The 19,939-nt window shown below is 44.9% G+C and overlaps 1 protein-coding gene across 1 annotated transcript in view; it reads right to left on the bottom strand.

Moving 5' to 3' along the window:
* Nucleotides 1-19,939, bottom strand: part of EIF4G2 (eukaryotic translation initiation factor 4 gamma 2) — a 42,996-nt gene that overhangs the window by 11,922 nt on the left and 11,135 nt on the right. Inside the window, exons 2-13 of the mRNA XM_073578385.1 lie at nucleotides 7,764-7,880; nucleotides 7,542-7,604; nucleotides 5,527-5,764; nucleotides 4,266-4,427; nucleotides 3,660-3,762; nucleotides 1,984-2,115; nucleotides 1,794-1,860; nucleotides 1,541-1,692; nucleotides 670-780; nucleotides 498-581; nucleotides 283-381; nucleotides 11-152 (exon numbers count right to left, since the gene is read on the bottom strand). Coding sequence (XP_073434486.1) covers nucleotides 11-152; nucleotides 283-381; nucleotides 498-581; nucleotides 670-780; nucleotides 1,541-1,692; nucleotides 1,794-1,860; nucleotides 1,984-2,115; nucleotides 3,660-3,762; nucleotides 4,266-4,427; nucleotides 5,527-5,606 — 1,132 coding nt within the window. The 5' untranslated portion in view covers nucleotides 5,607-5,764; nucleotides 7,542-7,604; nucleotides 7,764-7,880. The remainder of the gene's footprint in view (nucleotides 1-10; nucleotides 153-282; nucleotides 382-497; nucleotides 582-669; nucleotides 781-1,540; nucleotides 1,693-1,793; nucleotides 1,861-1,983; nucleotides 2,116-3,659; nucleotides 3,763-4,265; nucleotides 4,428-5,526; nucleotides 5,765-7,541; nucleotides 7,605-7,763; nucleotides 7,881-19,939) is intronic.

The raw sequence follows: 19,939 nt of genomic DNA, 5'->3' as shown, positions 1-19,939 counted from the left end.
AAGCACCCACCTGGCATCTGCCTAAACATGTCAGCAAGTCCTCCAAGAGGGTCCCGGTCAAGCTTCATTCTTGGTGGCATGAATGGTCCTTCCAAAAAGAAGTCAGTACGCATTCCTTGCGACATAGGAGCAGGAATAAAGACTCCTAGATCCTATGGAAAACATGGGAAAGAACAGCATTGACGCAACAGATCCCACAGGGGCAAAATAAGATATACTTGTACTTGTGACAGATCACTACCCACTGGAAGGACACGAAAAGGTTTTGCCCAAATCACTTACTTTCACTGCATCTTGACGGATTTGTGTGATAGTCTTTGGTCCATTGTCAATGAAAGCTTTGCGAGGAACCCAACCGTTTTCTCGCAACTCCACAGTATCCTACAAAAGACAATATTTTAGAGGCAGGAAACCTAAAATATGAATTAAAAAAAAAGTGCAAATCTTCTAGAAATTGGCTATGAACCTGCACATAAATTCACAAAAAACACACTTACTTGCAGCAGGAAACGAATCCTTGCTGGCAAATCCTTACAAGACTTCAAGGCGCACATCCGGGCAAAGTACTGATCCATTAAGGACTAGAGGGAAGAAACACAAAGCGGTCACATTAGTATTCTTGAAGGTTTATAGCGATGGTGACCATATATAAAATAACCATATAAATACCTTGGCTTTTTCATGGTCTAATCTAGGCCCCACAGTCCTCATTATCTGACAGAGACACTCCAAATCCTCTCCCATATCCTTAAGTTGGACTCTCTTCTTCTTTTCCAAAAGCTAATAAATGTAAATCACAGTGTGAATAGACTAAAAAACATTCACAGAATAGTCTATGAAATCAAACTATAGGGTACAATTTGTAACAACTTATAGGGGGCTTTGAAGTGCATGCGACAAATGCACACACTCCATGCCGATATATTAAAGGCTCATTATAGGTACTGCCCAATGTGTGCAAGTCCTCACTGAGCCTTAGGGAACTTGGAAAATACCATTTACCTGTAGATACAGGGTTAATCTGCATGCCAATGCTGCTTGGCCACCTTACAGAAAGAGCGGTTATTGAGAGAACAAACAAACAAAAATATAATTTCCTCCCGGGAGCCGCCAGTTTTCAGTCATGAAGCCAGGCACGGAGTGGCTAGTCATCGCTCACTATACTGGACACTTGGGAGTTTGATTGACCGCTCGTTCAGCAGTGCATTTGTGCAGAGCTTGCTAACTAAGCGACAGGCCGAACTTACAGTATAGCAAGCGGTGCCTGTGGCCGATCTGTGCATGACTGAAAGCCGGCAGGTTCTGGGAAGGAATAAGATCTCGCAGTAGCAGCTTTCTAGAAGGCAGCATTCTAATGCTATTAACCTGCAGATTAATAGCATTCCCCCACCCCCCATACATCAGGCTCTGTTAAAGGACCCAAAAAAGTCCAGACACAACACCTTGGACTTGCTAGCTCACCAGCCTATAGATTTAATCATTAGCCAGATTCTAGTGCAAGGTACAAGAGCTGAAGATTTTACAGCATCCCCATACTCACTGTTTTGATGCACTTATGAAGGATAGATTCATGAATAAGGTCAAGCTTGCCAAGTTCTCCAATAAACTTGATGTTTCCCAGCATCTTGATCTTGGCAATAGCTCTTTGTTCCTCCTCCTCAGGGAGGAGGGGGCTGTCTCTTTTGTCATATACTGCAGAAAACAAAAAGTGGACACCATGTTACAGACACATGAAAAAGGCCCTTCCTCCAAAGAGCCACTTTACATGCACCGTGGACACGCTGCACACTTACCATCAACATTTTTCGATCTGTTCTCAAACTCATCTTGAAGTTTTGAAATTAGGAGGCGTCTAAACGTCTAAGGAAAGATTAAAACGAGCACCGTGTGGTTTGTACATATTGATAGAAGGTATAAAAATACACGAAAACAACAATGAAACAGATACATGAGGCTACAAGATTGGTAGGGGACCACACTCACTGTGCTTTGCTTCTGCCCTGGTTGACCCTCGGATGGTGGGCCGTCAAAGTTTGGTGCATCTTCTGCTAATCGCAGACATAGCTGAGCGTAGAGTGAGCTGTACTTTGGCTCTTCGAGGGCTTTGTCTACAATCTGAGAAGACAGATCTTGCATTAGTAATGAGAGCAGGCTTAATCTGTGCACTTACTTTTTTTTACAACTTATTCCAGAGTTAAGCCCCCGTCACACACAGCAGTCTCGCTAGCAAGATTGCTGCCGAGTCACTAGTTTTGTGACGCAAAAGTGATCTGACCAGCGAGATCGCAGTGTGTGACACTGACCAGCGACTGGCCCCCCTGCTGGGTATCGCTGGTCAGCACGCATCGCTGCGTGTGACAGGCGGGAGACCAGCGACCAGGAGCTGGTAACTAAGGTACACATCGGGTTTCTAAGTGACGCGCACCCCTTAGAAACCCGATGTGTACCTTAGTTACCAGATCCTTGCATCAGCGCGCTGGTAACTAAGGTACACAGCGTCACTGATCGCTGGTGAAGCTGTCTGTTTGACAGCTCACCAGCGATCATGACACGTTGATATCGTTGTCAGGATCGCTGGTGAGTTGCTATGTGTGACGGGGCCCTTACACAGGGCTGATTTCTGAGCATCAGACTAAAAGACAGTTGTCAAACAAGTGCCCCCTTGGACAGAAGTCATACCCCAACTAACCCATACACATGAACACTCGACAGAGGGGAGAGTGGAGTAAGCAGGTATCATATCTCCCTAAATTAGAAGCCCCCATCCCACCCCTATACATAACAGATGGTGCACATCACATCACTATGAATGATTCCATTAAAAATGTTTTTTTTTTCCCAGCCACGGCTGCAGTTGTTACCGTTAAAAGCACTGACCAAGTCCATCGTTGTCATTGTGACTTCAGCAATTCAGACAATAAAACAGCAGCTGAAAATCACTGAACCCAGGGAGGGTGATGAAGTCATATATATATATTTTTTTAACACAAACTGAAGTGGGGGGGGGGGGAGGGATAAATGTTATCCCCGAAAGAAATAGTAAACCCAAACCAACCGGGGGTGCAAAAAAATAAATAAATAAAATAAAGTAGAATTGTGGGACTATGATCAGTTTTGATATCAGTTCTGTAAGACTGAAGATAACAGAGCACAAGATCTGAAATGCCTTTAAGGGTATGTGCACACTTTGCGGTTTCTGCTGCGTTTCCGCAGCGTTTTTGGCTCTGCAGAAACACAGCAGATTTTGCTGCGTTGTACAGTACCTTTATTTCCTCTGGAAATAAAAAAAAAAAAAAGCTGTGCACATGCTGCGTTTTTTTCCGTGCGGTTTTGCTGCGGTTTTCAAAACGCAGCATGTCAATTGGTGCAGAAACGCTGCAGTTTTACACCTCATCCATTATGAGGTGTAAACCGCAGGGCAAAACCGCAGAAAAAACGCAGATAAACCGCAGCACTTTGTCCTGCGGTTTTCTCTACAAAATCCGCAGAGACAAAAAAAACTATGTGTGCACATACCCTAAGGAAAGAAAAGCTATTCCATACATCTTGGGCTTTTCTGGCAGCAGGTGCATGGACAGATATTTCTGATGTGTGCGAACACCATGTGCTACTGAAAGTATCTTCCCCCTTGGACAGCAGCCCCCCTAGGTCTTACTTACAAGCAGTATGACTCCTTTGAGGATGAGTTTGGAATCTACACCCACATTGAGGAGCTCAAGGCATAGCTTGTCAAACTTCTCAGGAGCAAGCTTGTTTAGGATGCTGGAGAAAAAAAAAAAAAAAAAAAAAAAAAAGTTAATAGCAGCGGGGGTCCTGGTATCATTGCTCATCTATTAACTCATTCACATCTAGAATATCCCAATACGACAAACTTTGATTATTTTCATGGCGATCAGAGGGTCCAATCAGCTCAGACCCACCCCATCACGTTCATGGAAACTGTCCCATTGCTGAATGAACAATCGCTGGCCTATTTTTGGCCATCTTAAAGGGGTCAGACACTTTTTAATGCAGCTTTCCACACAATGATTACTGATGGAGCAGCACGTGACCAGACAAGTCCATCGTCCCCCAGAAGGAAAGCAGCTCTCCCGTGTTAGGGGTTTTACAATGGGCTCCACTATGGTAGAGAAGACGGTCTTGATTTTCAGCGAGGAGTGCTCCACAGAAGAACTTGTTCGTATTAGACCTTAAATAACCATCACCTCTAGCAAATGACTTTTCACCCCCCCCCACACACCTATACTGGGGTCTCTCTCACTTACCCTCTTACTTTCCTAAAGATTGCATCGTGCCGTTCTTTTTCACTTGCGGAGGTGTGCGCAGTGTTGTTGGCAGAGTTACTTGTGGAGTTAACATCTCGTCTAGTGCTTCGTGAAGGAATCCATCTTTGAACGCCAGGCCCTGGGGTTTTCCCCAGGTACTCGCTGCAGGAGAGGAAAAAAAATAAAATCCAAAATTCAGTCCCATTATCTCAAAGTCTCCATTCCACCCAGCACAAGTGAACGGCAGTAATGCACAGATCCTCTAATGAAGATGCTTGTACTCCCTGCGTGAGTGGCCGACAGTCACCGCATTAAACACACATTATAGGAGAAGAATCCGACGAGACGTCAGATCAGATGCAGAACGCCTTGTTTCAAATAGCAAGCAAGATTCAAGATCACTGCTTGCTGTAAGCAATTTCTATCTGTATACATTTGGACAATGAAAGCCCCATCCTCGCTTACTACTTGTCACAGCTGAGGGTTTGTTTCAATGCATTGGTCCAATGGGGGTCTGCAACCAGCAGATATCTAACTTTTATAAGCCCAGTGGGTGCTATGGGACCGACTTGTGAAACTACAATTCGCAGCGTACCTAGAGTGGTATTATTAAGAGGGGATGCTGCTGAACAGCTGGCGTGACCCCCTAGTATGGAGCAATGCTCTGCAAGGCAAGCAGATAAGCCACGGATATTCACGACGGTCAGAAAAAAGGGCCACCATGGGGATCTAGCCTGAAAATCTGCATGTGGAGCAAGACCACGACACCACAATAAATGTGCAGCATTTCCTCCAAGGGCTGTGGAAGCTTTATACAGTCAGTAAATTTGATAACATTGCAACAAATCCTCTGCTGTGAGAAAATGTAGGTACAGTCTATTAGAGCGATATTTTTTTCTGCAAATCTTAAAGGGAACCTGTCAGCAGGATAAGGGGGCAGGTCAGTGACCGGTCAGCAGTCTGCATTATAAATATCTAATTAGAGCACCACATGAAGACCCCCACAGGCCACCCCAGAGCTCAAGCATATAATGAATTCAAAACTGTAGGTTACTGTGCACAATCCTGCTGACAGGTTCCCTTTAAAATGAAGTGTACAATCAATAATGGGCAGAGGAAAACTGCACGACCTCTGGGTATAGATGCATGCTCATTCATAGTTACAGGGGTCTCCGAAGGCAGCCCATTAAATTAAATAGCAAAGATGACAGCACCGAGAAGGTAGAGGGGGTCTTCCTTCACCGTATAGAAGTATACACACCAGCGTTTCCGCGAGGCTGAGTCACTGTGCGTTACAGGCGCACAACCCGCGGAGTCCGCTCCAACTAACGCGCGCTGCATGCAACTGCACGATGCGCGGATGTATTAAAGAAATACACCAGCGAGTTAGAGTCTGGGGGACGTGGGGGAACGTTTGGGCCTCTTGGACGATCTTCTCTGGGCAGGTAATGTCACTCAATCAAAATCCTGGCAAAACACTGCAGATCACAGCTGTCCACCTGCCAACGATCAAACGTGGGACAAAGAGCCAAAGTAAGGGACAAGGTACACAGCCAATCTGGATTATAGCGACGATAAAGCAGGACCCCCAAGCCCCCCCCCCCATTATCTCATACAAGGTCATGAGGTTACAGGAAACTACAAGGGGGCCATTAATCACATGGAAACCACCATTATAACAGAAACACCATGAAGAAATCAAATTAAAGCCTAACTAACAAAACCCTGGTGGGACGCAAGAACTACCGCAGCAAGGGTGCACTCAGTGTTTGTATTATGGGAGCAACATGCCAGCTATTAAAAGGGACTGTCAGCACAGAAAGACCATTCAAACCAAACACAGACACTTGGGCACCCTTGGTGTGGCCAAATAGTTCAGCACCCTTCACACCTACTTGTTTTCTCTCCTACTGGCCACACGAAGGGTGCACCGAGCACCTACGCTTGGTTTGAACAGTCATCCTACGCAGACTCCCTGGATCCGCAGGACCAGGACAGGTCCGCTTTGTATGTTGTCTGACAGCTGTGTATCAAAGAACCAATCTGACGTGGATGGCCGAAAATTTCTTGGCAACTAACCAGGATTTGTTTAGGGGCCACATCCCCCTATATACAGAAACATGCTCAACAGGACTGTATATGGCGCACAGTATCTAAGTTGCTGCGGAACATGTTGGCAGTACACAAGTTATCTAGTGCTTTGGGGGGAGGACAGACCCTTTAAGGTGTGTGCACACGTTGCAGATCCGCCGCAGATTTGGCTCTGCGGATCCACAGCAGTTTCTGCTGCGTCGTACAGTACCATTTAAGTCTATGGAAAATGAAAAATGCAGTGCACTCGTTGCGGATTTACTGCGGTTTTAAATCCGCAGCATGTCACTTTGTGCTGAATCCGCAGCGGTTTGACATCTACTCCATTACAGGTGTCAAACCACAGGCTAATCATTTGACCTGCGGATTTAGCCAAATATGCGCGGAAAAATCTGCAACAGAATCCTCAACGTGCGCACACACCCTTAAAGCAATTAGACTTTTGTAGTTGTATTGGTAAATAAAAGGGCAGCCACGACATCAGTGCCGCTCACGTCACCATACAATACTTAAGGGGTTAACCAGATTTCGATCCCCATGGAATCAATACGACAGGTTTGGAAATTGCGGTCATAATACAGAATGTGACGTGCACCCATAATACGGACTATCTGGCACCATAAATCTGTTCTCAGCTCAGACATTCACCAATTTCACATTTATTACACAATATACAGGATATATTCCCACCGAAAGTTCAGCAACTGCCCCAATTATCTGAAGAACGGAACAATTTCTGGTTGCAGAAATTTCTGAAACAGAATCTGCAGCGTGTGAATTCACCCTTCAATACAGCTTCTTAAAGCCAAGGCAGAAGTGGATGCACAAAGGTGATGGGTTCTCCGTCCTGAAGGATCCACGTCTGACTGACTTGAAAAATCTGCACCAAAAGTTTCTACAAACCAAACATGTGCAATCCCTCCTGTCGACATGTCGTGCGGTATATGCGGGACTCGACAGAGCAGATCCCCATCTACACAGTCTGTGTAATCTACTAAATTCTTCACAGATATCCGTTATTGACCCTCACCTCTGTAAGTGACCCTGCCAGCAGGACGTCAATCATCAGTATGTTCGGAAGTCAATGCATCACTGCTTTATAAGGTCATCGGACATACAGCACGACAGGTTCCCCAAGACGCGTTGCTGACAATTCTCATCCTTAATTGCTGAACAGACACCTACCTGTTGCCGACAGTTTTGGGATAGTGCTGAGAGGCACCCCTACCTCCTCCACCCGACGAAGCACTGCAATGAGAAAGAGCGAGAGTTACACCACAACGCCAAGCAGGAATCACTTCACCACCGCAGATTTATACCCCTCCACGTCCACCCCAGGGCACTCCACCACCGCAGACTTTTAGAACCGCCACGCTGAAGCATTACCTGGTGCAGTCAGTGACCTACCTGAAACGAGAAGCACCCCCTTCTGCAATCGCACTCTCCACTTTGGCGGCTTGATAACAAAGAATGTTCAAAAAAAGAATAAATACTCAATGGGCAGGGCGGGGAGGGGGACACACGCTGCAAGACAAAAAAAACAGGAAGGGGGGGGGGGGAGAGAAGTGAGAACAGATGACCGGCCATGTCTCCACAAAATTTACACATAATCTGATGGGTGTTGTAGTATCAGAGAGGATTCCTTAAGCACAGTGCGAGAGGATTCTGGTCGGCCCCTATATGGGGGTGGTCCAAGATGAATCTCTCAATCAGAAACATGCTTCAATATGGTGCTAGAAACAGAAAACCAATGATTTAATTTAACATTTGTTGAAAGCAGCAGTATGAATTTCTCCCTGCTATCAGCCATGCAGGTCGGGGGACAAGCCATAACTGCAGCATTCATTGACTGCTTGAGTGACAGGAGGTGTACAAACCTCCTCCACAAATCCAACTTACGCCCTTCTAAAATGGCTGGTACCTGGGAGAAGTAGACTGTCCTTAGCTACTGGCTATATGGAGATTTCTGTTTTGCAGATTCAGGACGACATCCAGCAGTGCAGACAAAGGCCGCAGATCAATACTTGTTTCCCTGCCCATGGCCGGGTAATTAACGTGACGGCCCTGGTTGTATAACTGGGTCCAATGCAGGAGGGAGAGGAAGGTGGCGGCGGGGGGGGGGGGGGATGTGAAGCAATGAAGCTTTTGTTTTAGGCCAATGCTGCAAGTTTGTGAAGTAAAAAAGGCAGGATTAACAAAGGAGCGTAGGATCGGCAGCAGGAGGAGGGGGCCGGAGCCAGGGGTGTACAATGGCTGAGGGAGGGAGGTGGTGCCGGCAACCAGGACCTCGGGGCGGACGCCTCCTTTGTTCTCCAGGAAGGAGACAGAAAATAAAGGCCTCAAAAAAACAGCCAGCAGATGAGAACCAGGGTGCCTCCTCATCACCCCCATCTCATACCTGGCAGTGGTAATATACAGGCGCTAGGTGGTGCATGTGGAGGACAAGCAGACAGCACCACAATCTGCAGCACAAAAAAAAAAAAAAATATATCTGCATTTATGCAAGTCATAGTGTATGAGGACGTCAGGGTCGGAGCCCCCTATGTACCAGTGCTCAAAGTGATCTTAATATCCTATGGGACCCCATTACCGCCATCAGGGAGGTGGTCACATTCAGACACGATAGCAGATCCTTAAAACCCTGTGGGGTCCTGGTCACTGCAGAGATCAGGTCATCTCAATGAAGCCAGGAACCCCCCCCCCCCCCTACAGCACGGTGGTGCCATCTCTTCCCTTCCACGACCCTTCTCTGCCTCTTGGTCATTATGCCCTCTGGGGTAAACCATGGTCTGCACCACACAGAGCAAGCTGCACTACTCTGTGTATCCTGACCTTTATCATAGCTCCCTGCTCTCCTTCCTGGAACCCCCATCTGTAGCATCCACCATTTTGGAGACCCAGTCGTCTAGACATCACATCTTGGTCCGCGTCCGGGTGCCTTGCAGACTTACACCTTCAGCCTACGATGCCCAATATATCCGCAGTCACAAAACAGCAATGTCTCCCCCATGACCTATGTGGTCGGCAGGCAAGCCTTGCACCTTATACCGGGACCTGCGATCCTCTATATACCACTGTGAGCACATACACTGTATATCACTAGTCACAAGCCTGATGAGGAAGCCACCACTTTGTTACCATTTTGGCAGTATGCATCGGGTCATTGTCCATCTGGAAGACCCATTACTGCCCAAGCTTTAACGTCCTGGCTGATGTCGTGAGATACTGCTTCAGTATTGCCACATAATCTTAGGTTTCCAAGCTTCCCCTTTTCCTCCAAATGCAACGATGCCCAAAAAGTTCCATTTTAGTTTCAGACCACAGGACAGGTTTCCAAAAAATTAAGGTCGTTGTTCCTGTGTGTATTTGCAAACATTAACCTCTTAGTGACCACCAGTACGTCTTTTTACCGACGTGCAACATAAGAATAGCATCCCCCATACAGGTGCCTGTCGGCGCGCGAATTTTGGCTCATCTTTCATCTTTTTAAGAAATCTCAAGATGGAAGAGGCCAGGAGCCATTTGGTGAGCTGCATTTCTTGCTACATGTTCACAGATTTACCAGTGGAAAAGCCAAACTTCACATGCCACAAATGCAAGCTTGTGTCCCTGTTGGAGGAAAAGTTGCAAAATCTCGAAGAGAGGTTAGCTACGTTGAAGATCATTAAGGAAGGTGAAGAGTTCTTGGACAGAGCAGAATTATCTCTTCATGTTACAGAAAGAGAAGAAATTCGAAGTGCACCTGAAGAAACAGAGGAATGGAGACATGTGACCCAGAGAAGCAGGAGGATCAGGAGGCAGTCAGCACCCATACTGCTCAGAAACCAGTACCAGGCTCTCACGCAGGAAAACGATGAAGAAATACATCAGGATAAGACTTTGCCAACAAACAGCAACCTTGTACGCCTTCAGAGTCCTCCTGGATGGAGAAAGAAAAATGTTGTGAAGAAGAAACGGAGAGTGGTGGTCATGGGGGATTCCCTGTTGAGAGGAACAGAGGCCGCTATCTGCAGACCGGATATAACTTCAAGAGAAATGTGCTGTCTTCCAGGTGCAAAAATTAAAGATGTGTCTGACAGGATATCAGGACTCTTCAGACCTACAGATGACTACCCATTCCTGCTACTACATGTGGGGACAAATGACACCGCAAGAAACGACCTGGAAACCATCTGCAGAGACTTTGAAGACTTAGGCAAGAAAGTGAAAGAACTGGGAGCGCAGGTGGTCTTCTCTTCCATCCTCCCAGTGGATGGCCATGGAACAAGGAGGTGGAATAAGATTCTGCAGGTGAACAACTGGCTACGTCGATGGTGCCGTCAGCAACGATTTGGATTTCTGGATCACGGAGTGAACTACTTATACGATGGACTACTTGCTAGAGATGGGGTGCACCTTACGAAGACTGGAAAGCATGTATTTGGAAGTCGCCTTGCTACACTTGTAAGGAGAGCTTTAAACTAGAACAACATGGGAAGGGAAGCAAAAGACCAGAAAAAGCCATACACCTGACAAATGCTACTGAGAACTCTGCTATTAGAAGTGGAAAGGAAGAACAAAGACGAAAGAATCTAATTAATAAAAATATTGGAGAAAGAGAAACCAATCACAAACTAAAATGTTTCTATACTAATGCACAAAGCATGGGCAACAAACAAGGAGAATTGGAACTACTAACACAGGAAAAGAAATATGATGTCATTGGAATCACTGAAACTTGGTGGGACAATACACATGATTGGAATACAAGACTAGAAGGATACAACTTATTTGCAAGAAACAGACTTTATAAACGAGGAGGAGGTGTCGCATTGTATGTTAGAAATGCGTATATCTGCACAGAGATTGAAGCTTCAGAGACTGGGAGTTCTGTGGAAACTGTTTGGGTAAGAATACAAGGACAGAACAATGGAAAGGACACCATTGTAGGCATTTACTACAGGCCGCCTGTGCAAGCTGAAGATATGGATGAACTCTTTATGCATCAAATGGCCAAGTTCTCCCAAAAATATGACATAGTTGTCATGGGAGATTTCAACTATCCAGACATTTGTTGGGAATCTCTCTCAGGCAAAACTAACAGGTCAAGGAAATTCTTATCCTCTCTTGCTGACAACTTTATCTTCCAAAAGGTAAAGGAGAAAACAAGGGGAACTGCTACCTTGGATCTAATCCTTATAAACAGGGAGGAAATGGTTGAGGAGGTAAAAGTGGCTGGGACCCTAGGAGGTAGCGACCATGCTATTTTAGAATTTTGGATAACTAGAGGCGGAAGACCTGTGAAGACTCAGACGTCAAGGTTAGATTTCAGAAAGGCAGATTTTAAGGGATTCAGAAAGAATTGGAGGGATCCAATGGCTGGATATCCTTAAAGACAAAAATGTCCAGGAAGGATGGGAAATCTTGAAAAATGAAATTCTCAAAGCACAGTTGTTAACAATTCCGAAAAGAGGGAAGAATAGGAAGCATTTAAGGAAACCAGGATGGATGAACACAGAACTTAAGCACATGCTAAAAAGGAAGCAAAAAATGTTTATAAAATGGAAAGAAGGAGGCATATCTAAAGAAGAATATAATGCTGTCTGCAGAACCTGCAAGGCACAAATCAGATTATCTAAAGCTGAAAATGAATTGAGGCTTGCAAGAGATGTCAAAAGCAATAAAGGATTTTGGGGATATGTCAAAAGTAAAAGAAAAGTCAAAGATGCTATAGGATTTTTACAGGATGAAAATGATGAAATGGTAAGACAGGATGTTGAGAAGGCTGAACTTTTAAATTCCTATTTTGCATCTGTTTTCTCTCAGAAAGGAAATGTAACATCAACTGTTATTCACTGTCCTATTAAGGGAATAGAAGAATCCAGGATATCTATAAACAGAAAGATAGTGAGGAAACACTTAGCTAACCTAAATGAATTCAAGTCTCCAGGTCCAGATGAATTACACCCCAGAGTACTGAAGGAGATAGCAGAAGAAATTTTTGAACCCCTCTCCATAATCTTTGAAAATTCTTGGAGAACAGGAGAAGTGCCAGAAGACTGGAGAAGAGCAAATGTTGTTCCTATCTTCAAAAAGGGGAAGAAGGTGGACCCAGGCAACTATAGGCCGGTGAGTCTGACTTCTATACCAGGAAAGATCTTTGAACAAATTATTAAACAACATGTATGTCAATACCTGGATAAGAATGAAGTGATTAAACAGTCAGCATGGGTTTGTAACTAATAAGTCATGTCAGACTAATTTAATTTCCTTCTATGATGGTATTACTGATTGGGTGGATCAAGGAAATGCTGTAGATATAGTATATCTTGACTTCAGCAAAGCATTTGACAAAGTCTCTCATACAATCCTTATTGAAAAAATGACTAAGTATGGAATGGACAAGGCAACTGTTAGGTGGATTCATAACTGGCTTAGTGATCGGACCCAAAGAGTGGTCGTAAATGGCTGCACATCCAGTTGGAAGGTCTCAAGTGGGGTACCACAGGGCTCTGTCCTGGGCCCTGTATTGTTCAACATCTTTATCAACGATTTAGATGAAGGAATTGAGGGTAAACTGATTAAATTTGCTGATGACACAAAGCTAGGAGGGATAGCTAATACTAGAGAAGAGAGAGAGAGGATTCAAAAAGATTTAAATAAACTGGAGAAGTGGGCAGCAACTAATAGAATGGTTTTTAACAGGGAGAAATGCAAAGTACTACATCTGGGCAATAAAAATGAAAAAAGCATATATAGAATGGGAGGAATAGGGCTAAGTGACAGCACATGTGAAAAAGACTTGGGTATACTAATAGATCACAGACTGAATATGAGTCAGTGTGATGCAGCAGCAAGAAAGGCAAATGCAATTCTAGGATGTATTAACAGAAGCATACAGTCTAGATCACGTGAAGTAATTATTTCCCTCTACTCCTCTTTGGTCAGACCTCATCTGGAATATTGTGTCCAATTTTGGGCACCACATTTTAAAAAAGACATCAACAAACTGGAGCAAGTTCAGAAAAGAGCGACCAGAATGGTGACCGGTCTGCAAACCCTGTCTTATGAGGAAAGGTTGCAGGATTTGGGAATGTTTAGTTTGCAAAAGAGAAGACTGAGAGGAGACTTAATAGCTGTCTACAAATATCTAAAGGGCTGTCACATTGTAGAAGGATCAACTTTATTCTCATTTGCACAAGGAAAGACTAGAAGCAATGGGATGAAGCTGAATGGGAGGAGACACAGATTAGATATTAGAAAAAACTTTTTGACAGTTAGAGTGATCAATGAGTGGAACAGGCTGCCACGAGAAGTGGTGAGTTCTCCTTCAATGGAAGTCTTCAAACAGAGGCTGGACAGACATCTAACTGGGATGATTTAGCGAATCCTGCTTTGAGCAGGGGGTTGGACCAGATGGCCCAGGAGGTCCCTTCCAACTCTACGATTCTATAGCTGACAACTTGCTGCATCAGCCATCATCAGTGTTGGCAGTCTATGGCCATTTAAACCTTTAAATTCTGCTGTCAATAGGGACTACAGCATCTAGTGAACAGTGTGGGGGCTCCCTCTGTAACACCAATGGCACCCCAAGATCTTGATCATGTGGTCCTGATGTTTGTCATAGCAATTCACTGCCAAATAACAGATTTGTATTCTGCCGCCTATAGTAGCCTGTTCAAGAGTTATCAAAATTTAGGTGGCAAAAATAAACTTCATTCCCATCATGCCATTTTGCATTAATTCCTGAACAGCACCTGAAGCATTAAAGAACTATCCGAAAGCAGTTTTGAATAAGTTGTGGGGTGCAGTTTTTAAAGCGGTGTCACTTTTTTTTTGTCCTTGGGGTCGTATGCACCTGTGGGACCAAACCACGCTCACCTCTGGGACACACAAAGTCTCCTTCCAGAGCAGTATGAGTGGACATTCTCATCCTGTTTGTACAGATAAACGAGGCACCTTCAAATTGTACCCAAAGATGAGCAAGTTCACAATTCTCTTCCCGATATCGTGGCCAATTTCTTTAGACTTTCCCATGACGCTACACAAAGAAGCAGTGTGTTTCAGGTGTGCATTAAAATACATCCACAGGTGTGCCCAATTAACTCAGATGTTGCCAAAAAGACTATCAGAAGCTTCCAAACACGACATCATATGGGCACTCCAGAATTGTTTAAAGGCATAGTAATCTTAGTGTATGGGAACTTTTGACTTTGTAGTAAGTAATAAAAATGCCTTCAAACAGTCTCTCATTTTTCTGGCATTTGGGAAATTATGGTAATCGTTATGGACCGAAAACAGGAAAGGTTTAATTTCATTGTGTGTCAGATACTGATAAAAACATGCAGATGCGTCTTTTATATCGTGTATGGAATCCTCTGGTTTCAACTGTAACCAGGGATCATAGTGAATAAATAATGAACGGGGGGGGGGGGGGGGGGGGGGGGGCTGATCTATAACTAGCGATCATGGTGACTAATGGATTTGGGGGGGGGTATATGTGCTCCAAAAGACACACGTGCTCCAAAAGACTATCACGTAAGGTTTTTAAGGAACAGTTTATAGTCTACATTATGACGTCTGTTGTGAGTTCATTCTCGGGTTCCCCTTCTGAACTCCCTCTGGTGGTGTCGGGAGGTGGTGCGGCTGGTTTGATCGGTGGAGATATGCCACCCGAGAATGAGGATGATGATTGGATCTCAGGATTCTCAGATTGGATTTAAGACAGCCGACGCCCTATTCAGTTGCTGGTGATTCCTTCTGGCTTGTCAGCGCTTGGTTTTCAGCTCTGTTCCAGTCACCTAAAGCTGAATTTCCACTCTTTATTTATCAGTATTTTGCCAATTGGCTTTTTGTCCCTTACTAGTTCGGTCTCTTTTTGCTCTGTCTCAGAATATTCCAGAGTGCTGATATAGTGGGAGAAGTCTAGTGACTTCAGGGTTAATTTTGCCATCAGAAGAGTTGAACATTATTTTTGTAGGGTTTTTTGCAGGTTGCAGACAGTGACTTGCCTTTCCTGTCTAGTTAGTTTGGGCCCCAGTTTGCTCAGCCCATTTTCCTGCCTGTGTTTGTGCCTTCATCTTTTTTCACCATCAATACATGTGTGGGGGCTATTCTTTTGGGGTCTCCTCTGGGGCAGTTAGTTTTCCCTTTTCTTGCTTTAGGCTTATGCAGTCCTCCGGCCGTGACGAGGCGTCTAGGAACATCGCAGGCACGCTCCTCGGCTACTGCTAGTTGTGTGGTAAGATCAGGGATCTGCATAGTTACCAACTTATCTGGTTTTCTGTGGCTTAGCTTGTTTTGTTTTCATCCTCGGTGACCCATTCATAACAGAATCACCAGCCATACCACAGATTCTAGGGTACTCAAAAGCAGGAAGGAAAAAAAAAAAAAAAAAAAGTAAATTTTTTTGGTGTATATTTTTTCCTCTATGTCTCTGGGGCCGTAGGAGGATTTTTTTCTTCTTAATGGAGATTAAGCAATTGTCTGATCGTGTGGAGCAGCTCACTGCTGAAGTGCGGGGAATTTCCACCTATCTCGCTCATTCACATGCTGCTGAACCAAAGATCCCTACTCCTGATGTGTTTTTTGGGGATCGGTCTAAATTTTTGACTTTTAATAATTGTAAATTTCTTGCCTTGAAGCCTAACTCATTGGGGAGCTCTCCGCAGCAGGTTAAAATTGTCATCTCCTTGCTGCGCGGCGATCCCCAGGATTGGGCGTTTTCTTTGACACCTGAAGATCCTATTCTGACTAATGTGGATGCATTTTTTCAAGCCTTGGGGTTGTTGTATGACAAACCTAATGCTGTTGATCAAGCTGAGAAACCCCTATTGGCATTGAACCAGGGTCAGGATTCTGCAGTTATACTGTCAAAAATTCCGAAAGTGGGCGGTCCTTACTACATGGAATGATAGTGCATTGGCAGCTCTCTTTCGGAAGGGTTTGTCAGAAACCTTAAGATACTATGGTGGGATTTCCTGTTCCCTCTGGTCTTGACGATTCTATGTCATTAGTCATTCAAATTGATCGGCGTTTACGTGAACGCAAAACCACAAGAGAGGCGCTGCCACCTTTGGGACAAATGTCTGAACCTATGCAATGTGATAGTTTGGTCTAGGGCACAACGTCAGGCATTTAGAAGGCGTAATAAGCTGTGTTTTTTCGGTGGAGACGTCTCTCATACTATTTGTCTGCCCAAAACGAGAGAAACGTTTTGCACACACATTTGCTGTGGGCAGTATACAACCTAAGTTTCTTTTGGCAATTACTCTGATCTGTTCCTTGTCCACATTTTCCACAAAGGCTTTTGTGGATTCAGGAGCAGCATTGAATCTGATGGATTTGGACTTTGCTAAACGTTGCGGTTTTTCCATGACGCCGCTGCGGACGCCTATTCCTTTGAGGGGTATTGATGCTACTCCTTTGGCAGAGAATAAATCTCAGTGTTGGACCCAGGTGACGATGCGGGTTGCCCCAGACCACCAAGAAAATTGTAAATTTCTGGTGCTGCATAATTTGCATGATACTATTGTTCTGGGTTTTCCTTGGTTGCAGACTCATAATCCAGTTTTGGATTGGAAATCTGTCTCTGTGGTGAGTTGGGGTTGTCAGTGTGTTCTTAGGGACGCTCCTGTTTTCTCCACCTCTCCTCAGTCTCATGATATTCCTGATTATCTGGCCGATTTTTCTGATGTATGTAGTGAGAGCAAGTCTGCGTCTTTGCCTCCTCATAGGAGTTATGACTGTGCAATTGAGTTGATGCCTGGGTGTAAATTTCCCAAGGGTCGGCTTTTCAACTTATCAGTACCCGAACATGATGCTATTCGATCCTATATTAAGGAGTCATTGGAGAAGGGTCATATTAGACCATCCTCATCACCTTTAGGTGCTGTTTTTTTTTTGCGGCCAAGAAAGATGGTTCATTAAGACAGTGTATTGATTATCGTTCCCTTAACAAGATGACGGTTAAATATCAGTACCCGTTACCTCTGATGTCTGATTTATTCTCCAGAGTCAAGAGTGCCTGCTGGTTTACTAAGCTTGACCTCAGGGGGGCGTATAATCTTATTCGCATCAACCACAGGGATGAACGGAAGACAGCGTTTGGACATTTTGAGTACCTGGTGACGCCTTTTGGGCTCACTAATGCCCCTTCTGTCTTCCAGCCCTTTATGAACGATATTTTCCATGACTTTGTGGATAAGTTTTTGATCCATCTATCTGGATGTTATTTTGATCTTTTCTAGTGATTGGGATTCTCATGTGGAACACGTCCGGACTGTGTTCTGGATTTTGAGAGAGAATTCCCTGTTTGTTAAGGGATCGAAATGCCTCTTTGGTGTACAGAGGATTTCATTTTTGGGATTTATCTTCTCTCCATCGACTATTGAAATGAACCCGGCCAAGGTACAGGCCATTTATGATTGGGTTCAGCCTACTTCTTTGAAGGCCCTCCAGAAGTTTGTGTTTTGCTAATTTCTAGGTAATTTTTCTGGTATTGTCTATTGTGCTGAATTGGTCTCCTGAGGCTGTCTCAGCATTTCAGGAGCTTAAGCGGAGGTTTACTTCAGCTCCAGTTTTACGGCAACCTGATGTCTCACTTCCAATTCAGGTGGAGGTAGATGCTGCTGAGATTGGTGCAGGAGCTGTTTTGTCCCAAAAAGACCCTGTGACTTCTAAGATGAATCCCTGGGCCTTCTTTTCTCGAAAGTTCTCCCCATCTGAACGCAACTATGATGCGGGGAATCGGGAACTGTTGGCCATGAAGTGGGCATTTGGAGTGGAGACATTGGTTGGAGGGAGCTAGACATCAAGTTGTGGTCCTCAACGATCACAAGAATTTGATTTATCTGGAGTCGGCCAAACGCTTGAATCCTAGACAGGCTAGATGGGCCTTGTTTTTCACGCGTTTTAATTTTGTGGTCTCTTTTCTTCCGGGCACTAAGAATGTTAAGGCAGACGCTCTTTCTAGGAGTTTCTTTGCCGATTCTCTTAGTGCGACTGAGCCTACTACCATCCTAGGTGAGGGGGTAGTTCTCTCTGCCATTTCGCCAGATTTGAGACACGCCCTGGAGGAATTTCAGAAGGATAAACCTGAGTGTTGCCCTATGGGAAAATTGTATGTTCCTGACCAGTGGAGAAAGAGTGAAGTCTGAAATTCATTGCTCCGCATTGGCTGGTCATCCAGGTATTTTTGGTACCAGAGATTTGGTGAGTCGGTCCTTTTGGTGGCCCGCCTTATCTCGTGACGTCAGGAATTTTGTACAGTCCTGTGGGACTTGTTCTCGGTCTAAACCCTGTTCTCGTTCTAGTGGGTTGCTGATGCCCTTGCCGGTGCCCAAGAAGCCATGGACCCATATCTCAATGGATTTTATTTCTGATCTTCCCATCTCTCAGAGAAGGACTGTTATCTGGGAGATTTGTGATAGATTTTCGAAGATGGTCCATCTTGTACCACTCCCAAAGTTGCCATCTTCTGCTGAGTTGATGCCCTTGTTTTTACAACAGGTGGTTCGGTTACATGGGATTCCTGAGAACATTGTGTCCGACAGAGGAGTCCAGTTTGTTTCCAGATTCTGGAAAGCCTTTTGTTCCAATCTGGGAATTCAGTTATCCTTCTCCTCTGCGTTTGATCCCCAGACCAATGGGCAGACTGAGCGAACAAACCAGACCTTGGAGTTTTATATCTGCTGATCAGGATGATTGGGTCTCTTTTTTGCCCTTGGCCAAATTCGCACTGAATAGAGCTAGTTCTGCCACTTTGATGTCACCCTTTTTCTGTAATTTTGGGTTTCATCCTCGATTCTCTTCAGGGCAAGTGGAATCTTCGTCCTGCCCAGGTGTGGACACTGTGGTTGAGAGAACGCAGCAGATATGGGACCAAGTGGTGGATAAGTTGTCACTCTCAGGAAAAGGCCCAGCGATTTTCCAACCGGCATAGGACCATTGGTCCCCGGTTTAAAGTGGGTGATATGGTTTGGTTGTTGTCTAAGAATATTCCTATGAAGGTTGCATCTCCTAAATTTAAGCCAAGATTTATTGGTCCTTATAAGATTGAGAGATTCTTAATCCTGTTTCTTTTCGATTGGCTCTTCCAGTTACGTTCAAGATCCATAACGTATTTCACAAATCTCTGTTGAAGAGGTTTGTTGAGCCAGTAGTTCCTGTGGCGGCTCCTCCTGACCCTATGTTGGTCGAAGGCAATGTGGAATATGAGGTAGAGAAAATATTGGATTCTTGTTTGGTTAGACGGAGACTCCAGTATTTGGTCAAATGGAAGGGTTATGGTAAGGAGGATAATCCTTGGGTCTCTGCCTCAGATATTCATGCCAATAGATGGGCCCGGTGAAAAGCACGAACCAATCCTAATCGGCCTGGTGGCGTGGATGAGGGTTCGGTGACCCCCTCCTCAAGGGGGGGGGGGGGTACTGTTGTGAGTTCACCAGAGGGAGTTCAGAAGGGGAACCAGACAATGGTGTCGGGAGGTGGTGCGGCTGGTTTGATCAGTGGAGATCTGCCACCTGAGGATGGGGATGATTGGATCTTGGGATTCTCAGATTGGATTTAAGACAGCTGACGCCCTTGTTCAGTTGCTCGTGATT

This window comes from Dendrobates tinctorius, unplaced genomic scaffold, assembly GCF_039654945.1.
Source record: "Dendrobates tinctorius isolate UK_male_01 unplaced genomic scaffold, ASM3965494v1 ptg000059l, whole genome shotgun sequence".
In the NCBI taxonomy this organism is placed as follows: Eukaryota; Metazoa; Chordata; class Amphibia; order Anura; family Dendrobatidae; genus Dendrobates; species Dendrobates tinctorius.
The sequence above is the reverse complement of the archived record's forward strand: the minus strand, read 5'-3'. Positions and strand labels throughout refer to the sequence as shown.